The sequence below is a fragment of the Zingiber officinale genome, chromosome 1A (assembly GCF_018446385.1).
Source record: "Zingiber officinale cultivar Zhangliang chromosome 1A, Zo_v1.1, whole genome shotgun sequence".
Classification (NCBI taxonomy): Eukaryota; Viridiplantae; Streptophyta; class Magnoliopsida; order Zingiberales; family Zingiberaceae; genus Zingiber; species Zingiber officinale.
In genome coordinates this window covers 13,345,361-13,357,941 of record NC_055987.1, presented here as the reverse complement: position 1 = coordinate 13,357,941, position 12,581 = coordinate 13,345,361, and the positions used below count along the sequence as shown (strand labels likewise).

Here is a 12,581-nt window from a genome sequence, read left to right as displayed (position 1 = left end):
TCATTTCATAAATGAAATGGAATCCTACACATTTCTTACCTCAATCCAAATATGCAGCCACTGTTGATGCTAGAACAAGGGAAATTGTTGGTTGGAGTAGCTGTCGGAACCAAGAGCACAGAACCTCACTGTTGGAGTCTACCTTAACAATCAGATCAAGTAAGGGAATCAAGAAATTCAACAAGATAATCTATCTCTAGTCAATTTCCAGCAATAATTCTGCACACTACCTCTTCTCCAATCTTATTACCTCATTCCACAAGCAAAGGCAAGAAAGTGCAACATCTGACCAGGAGGAAAAAGGAACGAAACTGATCCACCCCATTCCCTAAACAAGAACAAGAAGGATTAATGTAGAACAGAGCCCAATCAACCGAAATCTGGCAACACTATACCTTAAAGATCGATGTTAGGGCACGGAAGGTGAAGCCCACTGTGGCCCTGTGCCGGCAATGAAGAGTCTCGGTGCTAGGCGGTGGCTCAGCTTCACAGAGAAGAGGAAGAAGTAGGGACCTTGGCTGGCGACGGCGGCAATGACCAGCGTCGGCGTCAGCGTCGGCGCTGCACAGAGTAAAGAGAAGAGAAATGGCGCCGGTTGGTGGAGCAATTAGGGCAAGCTTGGCGTCGGGGATGGCTCGGAAAGGAATGGCTAGGGCGCGCGTGAGGGGAGGAGAGGAAATCGCCGGTGTCGCATGGGTTAGGGCACGGGGTCGGGGGTAACTTTTCCTCATTTAAATGGGTAGCCTAAACAGGCTTTTCCCATGACCCACTTTTATCTCCATAAACTCGTCCATACAAGCTCCGAAAAATTCCCAGAAAATTCCTAAAAATTCCGAAAAATTCCCCTATCGTTATCCGACATTTTTTTTCCCGGTATTTTACACAACCGTGACCTGTTGGAACTCCTCATGCCTAGCATCCGATCAATCTTGACCTGCCGGGACTTCTTCACCAAGTTCCGGTCAATCCTTTGACCCACTTGGATTTTTCTCCTCGTGCCAAGTGTCCAGTCAACCTTGACTCACTTGGATTTACCATCTCGTGTCGAGTGTCTGGTCCTCCATGACCCACTTGGACTTCCACCAGATGTCCGGTCACCGTTGACTCATCTGGATTTTCTCGTGCTAAGTATCTGGTCAATCCTTTAACCTACTTGGGCTTCCCAAGACCAGGTGTCCGATCAACCTTTACCCACCTGCATTTTCATGTGTCTGGCTTTACTCACCAGGTCTTTCCATCTATCTAGCTTCACTCACTAAGATTTTCCATCTGGCTAACTTCACTCACTAGGACTTTCACCTAGCTTCACTCACCAAGATTTTCAACTGCCCCGCTTCACTCACCAGGACTTCCCCTTGCCTAGCCTCCAGTTAGGACTTTCCCAGTCAAGTGTCCGGTCAACCCTTTGACCTACTTGACTCTTCATTACATCAGATTGATCAAACATTGACCAAAGGGGAATTGCTTCAACAATCTCCCCAATCGGATGATTGCTTCTGCAATCTCAATATATTGTTAAACATCGAAACTCAAACATCATGACTCAATCTTGAGCCAACTCAAGCTCAGTCAACCTTGACCCAGAGATATTGCACCAACAGAAATCAAGTCATATGTGTTCATCTAGTTTTTCTAACTATATTCATGCTCCAATTTGACATATTATATTAAGAGTAATAATTTTTTAAATACGAATGTGTCTAAAAAATCTAATTTATTGTTAAAAAATCATTACTTCTAATCTATCATGATATCTAAAGACATAGATACAATTAAAATAAGAAATAAACAAAACAAATAAAATCTTAGAATTATTCTAAGCTCTCTATCCATGACAATCTTCCTCTCTTCTATGTTCTTAAATTCCACACTAGCTCTCAGGTACCCGTGATTTAAATTCTAATTATGGTGTATTTATAGGATTTTTTTTTTCAAATGGAGGGTATAATCAAAGGATGCTGGGTTTCTGGATTGACCGTCGCATTCACTTCCCGATTTATCCTGATGGTCGATGGAAAATTTTCATGGGACCGGACCGATCACCCTAGAGATAGTCAATAAAATTAACTTTGATTAGCTTAATCATGGGTTTAGAACCGTGTAATGGTCATTTGTTGACCGAATTAATTTAGAGAAAGTGACTGCTATATATATACTTTCTTTCTTATTTTTTCAGTGTAGTATTTTAGAAATCGGACAACACCACGCTGACTGATAAGAGCAATAAGGATCAAAATTAATTAACTAATTATCCAATCTTAATATATGACATATTTAAATGACATAAAAATATTATAGTCTATCGTACATGCATTAATTAAAATTCAAACGTTTCTTTTTCATGATAAATTTGTTATAGAATCAAAAAGGATACGATACATTAATGATTAATCCTTACATAGTGATTACTTAAATACTTCCATGCACGGTCCAGTTACGTTCTCAAAATAGATTAGTTAAGATCGCTATTTACATTAATTAACTACTCTCAATAAACACAGGAGAAAAATTAAAAGCTAACAACATACACTACGAAGAAGCTCGCTAATTAATCGACCAACAAAGATTATAAACAAGGAATTAAAGACGTCCCAAATTAATCAAGAAGATTAATGGGGATCATGATGACGGCGTTAGATTTAATTCCAACTCGTCCTTTTCTACCACGAGGCGTAGCTTGGTCGACGGCGGTGGCTCGTCGTCGTCGACGACTTGGAAGCTGAGTCGCTTAGAACGGCCGGCGGAGCCTAGGGGCACCCCGAACAGCTTCGGCTCTGTGATGCCGCTCTCCAATTCGTTCTTATTAGTGTCGTCATCGAGCTGCGGCGGCGGCGGGGACGTCGGCTCCTCTGCGATGGTGAGGGAGCTGCTCGAAGCCGGGCTTCCGGGGTGTCCGCCCGTCGCCGCTATGCGGTGGTTGGAGGAGAAGAGCAAGCCGGAGCTGGGAGCCACCGGCTGCACGTGGTTCTGCACGAAGTAGATGATGTCGTTGTAAAGCTTCCGCATGTGCGCCAGCTCCGCCACCAGCGCTGTGTTGCTCCTCTGCAGCCGATCGTTCTCCTCCACCAACGCTGCGGCGCTCGGCGCTCTGATGGCATTCCCGGAGACCTCATTGCCGCCGCCGAGGAGGAGGAGGCGGGAAGAGGGGGCCTCGCCGGCCGGCTTCCAGCCATGTGCGGCGACGGCGAGGCGGTAGTCGTCGAAGTGGGAGTAAAAAGGGAACAAGCTGGAGGAGGACGCCGACAAGGGAAAGACAGAGGAAGAAGAGGAGGCGGCAGAGCAGGTCTTCCGGCGGTGGATCTCACAGAGGAGGTGCTTCTCTCCTTTACGGAAGAACTCGTTGGCGAACTCCCATCTTTCCGGCACCACCTTTCGAAACCCCTGCAACAACAACAACAAATTAAATCATGAAGTATCTACTCAATCGGTCGATGAATCCGAACAGAGCAATGCGGTATATAGATCATACATAAGTGTTGAGTTGGCGGACGAAGCTGGAGAAGTTGTTGTGCTTGAAGAAGTTGGGGAGGATGTCGCGGGCGAACTCGGGAGGGCGCCACACGACGAAGGTCGAAACGCGGTCGTCGCCCCAGGAGACGATGTGGTCTGTGGCGGGATCGTCCACCAGCTGATACGTCTTCGTCAGGAACGGCGCCGGAACCGGCTTGTGAGCCGCCTCCGCTCCTCCAGCCGCCTCCGCCGCCGCCGCTTCCCAACACCGCTCCATCATCGATCAGTGCCGTTTACTTGGGAGTGGGTTTCAATATTAATACTGCATACGTCGGCCGAGGCGGGAACGGGAAGGGGGTGGAATGTGTGTCCTTGTCGGTGCTGTGGAGACTTGAGACTTGAGATCGGAGAGATGGAAATGGAAATGGGTGGAATGTGCCGTTGTTTGGGGTTTGGGATTCAAGTTTTAAGATAAGCCCGTGAAGGAGGGCGGGATTTCCTTTTTATTTAATTTTATTCTACCTTTCGTGGTGAGAAGTCGTTCGTGCTTTCGAATTTGTAAGGCTTATAAGATACCTGATATGAAGATTGTAACAGTCGTTTTATGAGGGGGTCGGATCTTCTGGACCAGAAATTCCTGGTCCACCCCTGGACCACATATCTGGTATAAAATCCTTCCTCACGTGCAATGCGCGTGCACGAAAAAAGCCCTATCCTCTTCCAACTCGCGTCGCCTCCCTCCGTCGCTTCCCTCCCATTGCCTCCCTCGTCGCCCGACCTCCTTCCAGCGCCGACTCCAGCAGCGCCACCTCCCTCTAGCGCCGACTCCAGCAGTGCCGCCTCCCTCCAGCGCCGACTCCAGTAGCGCCGCCTCCCTCTAGCGCCGGCTCCAGGAGCGCCGCCTCCCTCCCTCCAGCGCCGCTTCCCTCCTGTTGCCCTAGCCCCGGCAACTTCGACATGTGGAACGACCGGGACGGGCCGCAGGTGTTCTGCTCGCCCGTCGACGAGCTGCCGTCGACCAGGTTCTTCCCCGAGGGCGCCGTGCACAGCGTGAAGCCCTACGGAGTCGCAGCGGGGCCGAGCGAGGACGGAGAAACGGATGATTGGATTCCCAGCGGCGAAAGAGGAAGGAGTAGGAGGAGATCAAGAAGAGCATTGGATTCACATGAAGATGAATCTACCGACGTCACAGTGAAGAATCTGGACGAGGAGACGCATAAAAATACAACCTTTACATCAAAGAGCTCACGACCTTTGAAACATGAATTCTTAGGAATTGCTTGGTTGCATTAGTCAATATTTTCAGCTCAATACCAAAACCAAAGATTCATCAACCCATACAGTTCAACAGAATCATTTTATGCTAACGGGAGAGAAATATCAAAACTTGTTATCTGAGATTAGGGTAAAATCATACCGCAAATAAGCCCTAAGGCCGGCAGAGGTCGAGGAGTTTGAGAGAGGGTGAGGGCTCGGAGGAGTAGGAGAAGAGGGTCGTCGCCGGCGGATCGCTGGGTTCTGCTCAGGGAGGTCTAACGGCGGCAGAGGTCGAGGATTTTGAGAGAGGGCGAGGGCTCGGAGGAGTAGGAGAAGAGGGTCGTCGCCGGCGGATCGCTGGTTCTGCTTAGGGAGGTCACAGGAGGGTCGCAAGAGGACGCGGCGCTCCGCTCTCAGGGATGCCGGAGAAGGTGTCGGGTCGCGAGACGTGAGGTTAGGGCGTCGTTGCTGCGTTTCTGCGTTTGTGTTTTCTGCCCTGCTTTGTGCACGTGAAAATCACGTGATTCAACTTTTTATAGGTGTTTTGTGGTCCAGGGAGGGACCAGGGCAGGGAGGGACCAGAGGATCCGCGCTGTTTTATGAGATAGGCATAGATTGTGCTCGGTTGGCTCATCAAAAACTAAGCTGTAACCCTCCCAAATCTCAGATCTCATTTGAGATTGTGCACATGGGAGTAATCATTTTATTACTCAGCATTTTCTCCTTGAATAACAATAATTTCGAACACCGAATCTTTTAAGAAAAAAAGAAGTAGAGAATGATGATTTTTAATTACTAATTAATTTCTTTCAGTCAAGGCCTATAAATTGCATCATAGGATCGATCAATGGCCACGTTCGCGGCACACAACGCTATCTGTCCATTGGTGGGGCAGCAGCACACAGGAGTGGCTTTGGATGCTCACCCTAATCCACTGTGCGTGCATTCATTAAGAAATGAGAGGAAAGGCGCGCTTCGCAGAGGTCAGAACAGAGCATGTGTGGTGTGGAGGAGCTACGAAGGGAGCAACAGCAGCAGCAGATGTTCCGTCTCCCAATGCCAGTTCAAGCTTGAATCAGTACTGGGGATTCTCTCTGAACTACAGCATCCATGGCATGTATGCAACGTACTGTAAACACGATCAGAGAAAAAAAAAAGAAGGCATCTTTTCCAAAATGCTTCCTGGGTCGACTCTTTTCAGTATATTATTGAGGATTTTTTATTCAGCGTCTGCACAATTCAGAAAAAGAATATCTAGTGTTGAGAATTAATATATTTCCAGTATTGTGGCATATTCAGTCGGTGAGTCTATAGATTGAGGATCATTTTTAGTCCTTCCTTAAAGGTTACCTAAAAAACGGAGGTTCATTTCAGTAATGCGCGTTACATACTTAACCAAAAGACTATTAAAGAGCAGTCCTTAAAGATTAAGGCTCATATATATTTAACTTTGTCAACTACAGTGCAGCAACAAGTACATTTATGTATTTATTTTCATGTTGACCCTGCCTAAGATCGTAGATAAACGAGTTCAATGGCGGAGCCACCTTCAACCCTACCCGAACTGTAGCCCAAGGGCCGATAGCAGTTAGAAAGGAAAAAAACCGAGGTTTACCATGGGAGAATGAAAGAAAATGTGAAAGAAAAAGAAAGCAGCCCGGGTGACGTTGACGTCGGCATAGCCCACAATCTGGGTAGATCATCCGAGCTGGCTCCGGCGATGGCTGAGTTAGCGTGGGCGTTGACTTTATCATCGTTCACCTTTACACAACCAGGACTTGTCGAGAGATCCATTGGAGCCTGGGGAGAGAACACTAGAAAGAGAGAGTTAGAATGACAGCCGGGGTTCCTAACGCAGTTAATCTGACACTCAAATAAATTTTCGATAAGGAAAAATTAAGAAGAAGAACAACAATAGTTTCGGATTTTCTTGAAATTTGTGTATGTGCATGCATAGTTGCACCTGTATGAGCGAATGACCTTTTATAAAGTTATTGTTATACCATCACGTTCTCTATGTGTTTCGAGATTTCAGCTTACATTACCTACGTTTCCTCACATAAACAGATACATTTTTCAAATGTGCTTCAAAGAAAATGATTATGTTATCCGTATATTCTACAAGCAATGGTACAAATACGGAGTCTGTCCGGAATCAGGAGCAGCATAGAGTCAAGAACAACATGGAGTCATTCACCATAAATGTGTTGGATATTGAGGCCTTAAAAGGACCAAAACGATTTAGAGGAAGGAAGCCATCAATTGTTGAAAGTCATAATTGACTTCAAAATTGAAATCTAAGATTCGCGTAGATAGATTTAGACTATTAATTTGCTCAAAACCGATTAAGGGTGAATGAGAAATTAATGTTTAAAGTCAGCCCAAAATAACATTTATTATTCATTAATAAAGTGCATGGGAGAATAGTGTTAGGACCAAAAGTAGCTAGAGGGGGGGGGGGGGGGGAATAGCTCGTCGCGTTCACTCGTTGCTCGGCGTTGCTTGTTGCTTCAAAGATGTGCAGCGGAAAATACAGAAACAATCACACAACGCTAACACGGTTGGTTTACTTGGTATCCACCTCACAAGAGGTGACTAATCCAAGGATCCACACCAACACACACACCCTCCACTAAATAAAACTCTCCTTTATGGTAACTACCAAGGGCAGAGAAGCCCTACAAGACTCAATACAAGAAGAGAGGGAAAGGATACAAGCTTACAAGCTTACAATGAGTATAAACCCTAACCCTAGCTTCTCTTCTTGGCTTTGATCCGCCTCTTGACTTGGAAAACTTCCAAGATCCTTCAAGAACTGGCGATCTGAGCTTTGTGAGTGCTGTGGAGGAGCTGGCGAGAAATCTGGAGTGAATCGGAGAAGAGATGCCGAAGGAAATGAACGCCTGCGGCCTTTATCGACGCCAACGGTCGGATCCCGATCGATTCGAATGTTCCCAATCGATCGGGGAGGCTTTGGATCGATCCACGGATCGATCCAGCGCTTATCGCTCGAAGAAGCCGCGTCCACGGATCGATCCCGCGCTTATCGCGCGACGCAGAAGCGTACCCATCGATCCACTAACCGATTGGGTCATCTGGATCGATCCACGGATCGATCCAGAGGCTCTCTGTTCGCTAGAAAAGGCCTGGATCGATCCACTGATCGATCCACCTCCTGGATCGATCCACTGATTGATCCAACACTTGGTTTTGCCCAAAACCAAGTTCCAAGCCTCTCAAACCAACATCCGGTCAACCTTGACCTGTTGGTACATCATGCCTAGCATCTGGTCACTCCTTTGACCTGCTAGGACTTCCCACCAAGTGTCCGGTCAATCCCTTTGACCCACTTAGACTTTTCTATTCATGCCAAGTATCTGGTCACTCCCTTGACCTACTTGGACTCCCATCAGATGTCTGGTCAATCCTTTGACCTATCTGTATTTCCTCGTGCCAAGTATCCGGTCAATCCTTTGACCTACTTGGACTTCCCAACACCGGATGTCCGATCATCCTCGATCCATCTGGATTTTCCTGCACGGCTTCACTCACGGGACTTTCACCTAGCTTCACTCACTAGGGTTTTCCATCCGCCAGCTTCACTCACTAGGGCTTTCACCTGGCTTCACTCACGGGACTTTCACCTAGCTTCACTCACTAGGGTTTTCCTTCTGGCTTCACTCACCAGGACTTTCACCTAGCTTCACTCACTAGGGTTTTCACCTGGTTTCACTCACCAGGACTTTCACCTAGCTTCACTCACTAGGGTTTTCCTTCTGCCTGGCTTCACTCACCAGGACTTCCCTGTCAAGTATCCGGTCAACCTTGACCTACTTGACTCTTCTTCAATCAATTTCTTATTGTCAAACATCTAAACTCAAACCAAGACTCAGCTTGGTCACCCAGGTCAACCTTGACCTGAGGGATGTTGCACCAACAAATAGTCCCACATCGGAAATTCTCGATGTGTATTCTCTACTTATTAATGAAGATGTGTTAATGGAGTTAACACAAAAATAAAAGGACAGGTTACCCCTTAGCCCAGGGCGAGCAGGTGCTCGCACCTGTGAGCCCGCCACCCGCCACGTGCGCTTTGTCGGCGCAATTTGCACTTACCTGACGTGGCAGCACCTATGCGGCATCCTCGTGGGCAAAGGGAGATGACTGGACAGTTGACTTAGGGAATGGATGGCTACCGTTGATCAACATTGATCAAATAGGTATGATGGATCGCTTGTGATGCGATCTAGAGTGTTGGATCGCAAAGAGTAACGATCTGACGGCCTGGGATGAGACTTGATCTGAAGCATCGAATCAATGGATCCAGATCCGATGACCGATGACAATAGGCGGGATCTGAGGGTACATTGCAGTGCCTACGTGGCACTCGGGTGATGTGTCAGGCTCGTACCTGACGTGGCAGCACCTATGCGGCATCCTCGTGGGCAAAGGGAGATGACTGGACAGTTGACTTAGGGAATGGATGGCTACCGTTGATCAACGTTGATCAAATAGGTATGATGGATCGCTTGTGATGCGATCTAGAGCGTTGGATCGCAAAGAGTAACGATCTGACGGCCTGGGATGAGACTTGATCTGAAGCATCGAATCAATGGATCCAGATCTGATGACCGATGACAATAGGCGGGATCTGAGGGTCACAACTCCTCAGATCTGATGGATGAGATTGAAGTGGGCTTGGTGAAGGGTTGTAAGCATCGAATCAATGGATCCAGATCCGATGACCGATGACAATAGGCGGGATCTGAGGGTCACAACTCCTCAGATCTGATGGATGAGATTGAAGTGGGTTTGGTGAAGAGTTACAACCCTTCAGAATGGATGATCTAGATCGATCCAGCCCAAGGAACACATCCACTCACCTAAAGGACAATCAACCTCTTCATTCAGTATAAATAGAACTCTCCAGATGATGGAAAATTCACTCAATCCTCTCTTCTCTTCCTCAAGCATTCATATCATCTTATGCATTCAAGAGTCCAAGAAGTCTACTAGAAGGTTCGCTAGTCTCGGAAGTCGGAGTGCTACGATTCCGAGACGTTCGTCGTCGTTGTATCTTGGGAACGAATTGCAACAATCCGTTAAGCACCGTAGCGGAGCAATATCGTTTACGGAGATAGTGTCGAACACTAGCCTCGACGATCAGTTTGCATACTCCAGAAGCTACCCGGGGTTCAACAGTCGTAAACGATATTCCTGCAAACTGATATGGCTGCCAACGACATTCCGACAGCCGTTCCGACCGCCATTCCGACAATCATTCCGCACGGAGAAAAGCCAGAGAAATTCACCGGAACCGACTTCAAAAGATGGCAGCAGAAGATGCTGTTTTATCTAACAACGCTAAACCTTGTACGGTTTTTGCACGAAGACACGCCAGCCGCTACGGAAGGTAGTAAGGTTGCTAGCGATGCGTCGTCTCACGGAGATTTTCTGTGCCGCAATTATATACTCAACGCCTTGGACAACACGTTATATAACGTATATTGTTCTCTGGAGACGGCGAAATCTTTGTGGGAATCCCTTGAGAAGAAATACAAGACCGAAAATGCTGGATTGAAGAAATTCATCGTCGGTCAGTTTTTGGATTTCAAGATGGTGGACTCAAAAAGCGTCTCATCTCAAGTCCAAGATATGCAATTAATACTGCATGTTCTGGACGCCGAAGGCATGAAGCTGAACGAGACATTCGCAGTTGCTGCGGTAATTGAGAAGCTCCCTCCGTCATGGAAGGATTTCAAGAATTACCTAAAGCACAAGCAAAAGGAGATAGGGCTGCAAGACCTGATCCTGAGGCTACGAATAGAGGAGGATAATCGAAAGTTATCCGACTCCAGAGGAACCAAGCGGACTATAGACGAAATGTCCAACCTGGTCGAGCCGAACGCCAAAAAGCCGAAGCAGTTCAAAAAGAAGGCTCAAGCAAAGAAGTTCAAAGGCTCCTGCTACAACTGTGGAAAGGCAGGACACCTATCCAAGGACTGCAGACGCCCAAAGAAGCCAACCAAGGGGCCAAAGGATGTTGCGAATCATGTCGCAACCTCTCTTGAGGACTTGGATCTCACTGCGGTTGTATTTGAAGCCAACTTGATGGATACCAACCTGAAGCAGTGGTTCATTGATACTGGAGCAACTCGTCATATCTGTTCCGATAAAGCGATGTTCTCCAAGTATACTCCAATAAATGGCAGGAAACTCTATATGGGTAATTCCATGACGTCGCCAATTATTGGACTTGGAAAGGTTGTTCTGAAGATGACGTCCGGAAAGGAGCTAACACTCATTGATGTACTCCATGTTCCCGACATCAGTAAGAACCTAGTTTCTGGAGCGGCATTGGTCAAGGCCGGATTTAGGCTAGTGTTCCAGTCAAACAACTTTGTACTTACGAAAAATGGTGTCTTCGTAGGAAAGGGGTACCTAGAAAAGGGTCTATTCAAAATGGTTGTAATGCCTGTACTCCGAAATTTTGATGGTAATAAAATAAATGCTTCCAGCTATGTTGTTGAGTGTTTTAATTTATGGCATGATCGACTCGGACATGTGAATAATAATACTCTCAAACGTCTCGTCAAATTAAATTTATTACCAAATGTCAATGTTGACGGAACACATAAATGTGAAGTGTGCGTGGAAGCGAAAATGACGAAACTACCTTTTCATTCGGTGGAAAGGACAACAACTCCTCTAGAGTTAATACATAGTGATCTATGTGACTTGAAATTTGTGTAAACTAGAGGAGGTAAAAAATATTTTATTACTTTTATCGATGATTGCACAAAGTTCTGTTATGTCTTTCTTTTAAGAAGTAAAGACAAAGCTCTAGAGGCGTTCAGAACCTATAAAACAGAAGTTGAAAATCAACTTGATAAACGAATTAAAATAATTAGAAGCGATAGAGGTGGAGAATATGGTGCACCGTTTGATGAATTTTGTACAGAATCTGGCATTATCCATCAAACAACGGAGCCTTACTCACCACAATCAAACGGTGTTGTCGAACGTAAAAATCGGACACTAAAAGAAATGATGAATGCCTTGTTGATAAATTCAGGCTTACCTCAAAACTTGTGGGGGGAAGCAATATTATCGGCAAATCACATTCTCAACAGAATCCCTCATAAGAAAAATGATAAAACTCCATATGAACTATGGAAAGGCCGCGAGCCATCGTACAAATACCTGAAAGTGTGGGGGTGCTTGGCAAAGGTCGAAGTACCTAAACCAAAGCAAGTAAAGATCGGACCTAAAACGTTCGATGTGATATTTGTCGGATATGCCCATAATAGTAGTGCATATCGTTTCCTAGTTCACAAATCAGACATTCCTGATATACATGTGGGAACAACCATAGAATCTCGGAATGCAATATTCTTTGAAAACGTATTCCCAAATAAAAAGGAAAACGTTGAAAGTGATAACAACGGAAGTTCAAACAAAAATGACATTACCGAACTTAGCTGTTATAAAAGAACTATTGACGATCAAAGTGAAAAGTCACGTCGTAGCAAACGGGCTAGAGTTGAGAAATCGTTCGGGCCAGATTTCATGACTTTCATGTCAGAAATGGAACCAAGAACATTAAGTGAAGCTCTCTCTAGACCCGATGCTCCAATGTGGAAAGAAGCTGTCAATAGTGAAATTGAGTCTATCATGAATAATCATACTTGGGAATTAGTAGACCTTCCTTCTGGTAATAAACCATTAGGTTGTAAGTGGATACTAAAACGTAAGTATAAAGCTGATGGATCAATTGACAAGTATAAGGCCAGACTTGTAGCCAAGGGGTACAAGCAAGAGAAAGGCCTTAATTACTTCGATACATACTCACCGGTGACAAGGATTACGTCCAT

At 46.0% G+C, this 12,581-nt stretch overlaps 1 protein-coding gene across 2 annotated transcripts; it reads right to left on the bottom strand.

The window, feature by feature from the left end:
• Positions 1 to 2,434: 2,434 nt before the first annotated feature.
• On the bottom strand, positions 2,435 to 5,239 carry LOC122019543 (heat stress transcription factor B-4c-like). Of its 2 annotated transcripts, XM_042577011.1 has the most exons (3): positions 4,868 to 5,239; positions 3,470 to 4,650; positions 2,435 to 3,381 (listed from the first exon to the last, which is right to left on the bottom strand). In XM_042577011.1, the coding sequence occupies exons 2-3, from the start codon at positions 3,728 to 3,730 to the stop codon at positions 2,620 to 2,622; spliced, it is 1,023 nt and encodes a 340-aa protein (XP_042432945.1). In that variant the 5' UTR covers positions 3,731 to 4,650; positions 4,868 to 5,239; the 3' UTR covers positions 2,435 to 2,619. The 2 variants fall into 2 exon arrangements, with proteins under 2 accessions (XP_042432945.1, XP_042432937.1); XM_042577003.1 differs by having other exon boundaries at positions 3,470 to 5,239.
• Positions 5,240 to 12,581: the final 7,342 nt, after the last annotated feature.